Source organism: Scomber japonicus, chromosome 3 (assembly GCF_027409825.1).
Source record: "Scomber japonicus isolate fScoJap1 chromosome 3, fScoJap1.pri, whole genome shotgun sequence".
Lineage (NCBI taxonomy): Eukaryota > Metazoa > Chordata > Actinopteri > Scombriformes > Scombridae > Scomber > Scomber japonicus.
This window is the reverse complement of record NC_070580.1, coordinates 39,353,680-39,356,179: the sequence shown is the minus strand read 5'-3', so window position 1 is coordinate 39,356,179 and position 2,500 is coordinate 39,353,680. Positions and strand designations below refer to the sequence as shown.

The following is a 2,500-nucleotide window of genomic DNA, read 5'->3' as shown; positions in this document are numbered from 1 at the left end:
TGCTAGCTACTACTAACTACTGCTAACTACTGCTAATTACTAACTACTGCTAATTACTAACTACTGCTAACTACTGCTAGCTAACTACTACTGACTACTGATATTACAATACAATTCTGCGCTATTGAAACTGTTTTGTATTAAATGTGTTGATGACATCATAGAGTGAAATGTGATGATGTCACAGTGACGCAGGCGGAGCCTCTGATCACATGACTCGCCATGATTAAATGTGATCGCTGTGTGCCGGTCAGAGTTCAGGACGTTCTGATACGAACACTATAAACATTATGGCTGTGGTCATGTGATCGCGTCTCCATGGCGACGGAGCTGTTGATGATTGAACTTATTGAGTCGACGCTTTATTTTCCACATTAGACAAACAATCGATGTTTTATAGATTCAACCAATCAGTGACTGACGCTGATGATGATGTCAGCAGCTGCTGCTACCGTCTGCTGTTCCTGTTTTTTTGTCCACCCCCCCCCCCCCCCCCCCCCCGATAACGAGTCTCTGCTGTTTTTACCTCCTCACAGTTTAGTTTCCTTCCTTTAAACTTAAACTGGGACCGGTAGCTTTAAACTGGGACCGGCAGCTTTAAACTGGGACCGGTAGCTTTAAACTGGGACCGGCAGCTTTAAACTGGGACCGGCAGTTTAAACTGGGACCGGTAGCTTTAAACTGGGACCGGTAGCTTTAAACTGGGACCGGCAGTTTTAAACTGGGACCGGCAGTTTAAACTGGGACCGGTAGCTTTAAACTGGGACCGGCAGGTTTAAACTGGGACCGGCAGCTTTAAACTGGGACCGGTAGCTTTAAACTGGGACCGGTAGCTTTAAACTGGGACCGGCAGTTTAAACTGGGACCGGCGCTTTAAACTGGGACCGGCAGTTTAAACTGGGACCGGCAGTTTAAACTGGGACCGGTAGCTTTAAACTGGGACCGGCAGCTTTAAACTGGGACCGGCAGTTTAAACTGGGACCGGCAGTTTAAACTGGGACCGGTAGCTTTAAACTGGGACCGGCAGCTTTAAACTGGGACCGGTAGCTTTAAACTGGGACCGGCAGTTTTAAACTGGGACCGGCAGCTTTAAACTGGGACCGGTAGCTTTAAACTGGGACCGGCAGCTTTAAACTGGGACCGGCGCTTTAAACTGGGACCGGTAGTTTAAACTGGGACCGGCAGCTTTAAACTGGGACCGGTAGTTTAAACTGGGACCGGCAGCTTTAAACTGGGACCGGCAGTTTAAACTGGGACCGGCAGCTTTAAACTGGGACCGGCAGCTTTAAACTGGGACCGGTAGTTTAAACTGGGACCGGCAGCTTTAAACTGGGACCGGCAGTTTTAAACTGGGACCGGCAGCTTTAAACTGGGACCAGCAGTTTAAACTGGGACCGGCAGCTTTAAACTGGGACCGGTAGCTTTAAACAGGGACCGGCAGCTTTAAACTGGGACCGGCAGTTTAAACTGGGACCGGCAGTTTAAACTGGGACCGGCAGCTTTAAACTGGGACCGGCAGCTTAAACTGGGACCAGCAGCCCAACAAAGACGTCCCAGTTTAAACCAGAGGCATAAAACCTTTTAATGTTGAATAAAATGATGATGTCATCGTCAGGAAGTGAACTCAGACAGGAAGTGAACTCAGACAGGAAGTAACGTTTTATTTGTAAAGCTTCAGAATAAAAGCATCATTAACAGCTGATCTGGTTTTGGCCGGTACTAGATGATGTCATCAGGTCCTCTGACTGTTTTCTGTCCCCAGCGCCCCCCCCCCCCCCCCCCCACCGTGATGTCGGCGGCTCAGACCCAGAAGGAGGGCAGCGAGGCGGGCTGGGGCTGCCTGGAGTCTCTGGGTCTCAGCCAGAAGGAGCTGGTTCTGGCTGAAGCTCTGCAGATGGAGTACGACGCTCTGTCCAGACTCAAGCAGGACCAGACCGGCACCCGAGCCACGGACCGGCCCCGCCCCGCAGGAGGAGGCCTGCTGGGGGAGCTCTCTGGATCGGACCCCTCCCTGAACCAGCCTGGAGGGTCCCAGTCTCCGTGCCCCCCCCCCACCAGGGCGGCCCCCCCTCAGGGAGGCTTCAAAGACTCTCTGTACATCCTGGGGGACTCTGGCGGACCGAAAGCCTTCCCTTCTCTTCCAGACGACACCCCCCCCGCCCTCCCCCCCAGACAGCCCCTCCCCCCCCCCGGGGCCGGAGACCCCCCCCTTCTTGCCCCCCCGCGGGTCCACCATGCCCCGCGACGTCAACCTGTTCACGCCCGACGTGGACCGGCCCAAAGTGGGCTCTGGGGAGCTGAACTACGACAACATCAACGACTCGCTGTCCCGCCTCAACGGGGGGGGGCAGCCGGGGCCGCGGGGGCGCCGGGTCAACGGGGACCAATCAGGGAAGCCTGTGGCTCGCAGTAAGACCCTCCCCCCTCAGGTGCCCCCCAGGACCTACATGCCGGGACCCAAGAGCAACAAGAACCAGCGGAGGGTTTCTGCAGACCCGGT

The 2,500-nt window shown here is 54.6% G+C and overlaps 1 protein-coding gene across 1 annotated transcript in view; it reads left to right on the top strand.

Annotated features, from left to right (window-relative positions):
* Positions 1-1,789: 1,789 nt before the first annotated feature.
* The window catches only part of pik3c2b (phosphatidylinositol-4-phosphate 3-kinase, catalytic subunit type 2 beta), a 35,756-nt gene continuing 35,045 nt past the window's right edge, over positions 1,790-2,500 (top strand). The window contains 2 exon segments of the mRNA XM_053315668.1: positions 1,790-2,224; positions 2,226-2,498. Coding sequence (XP_053171643.1) covers positions 1,790-2,224; positions 2,226-2,498 — 708 coding nt within the window.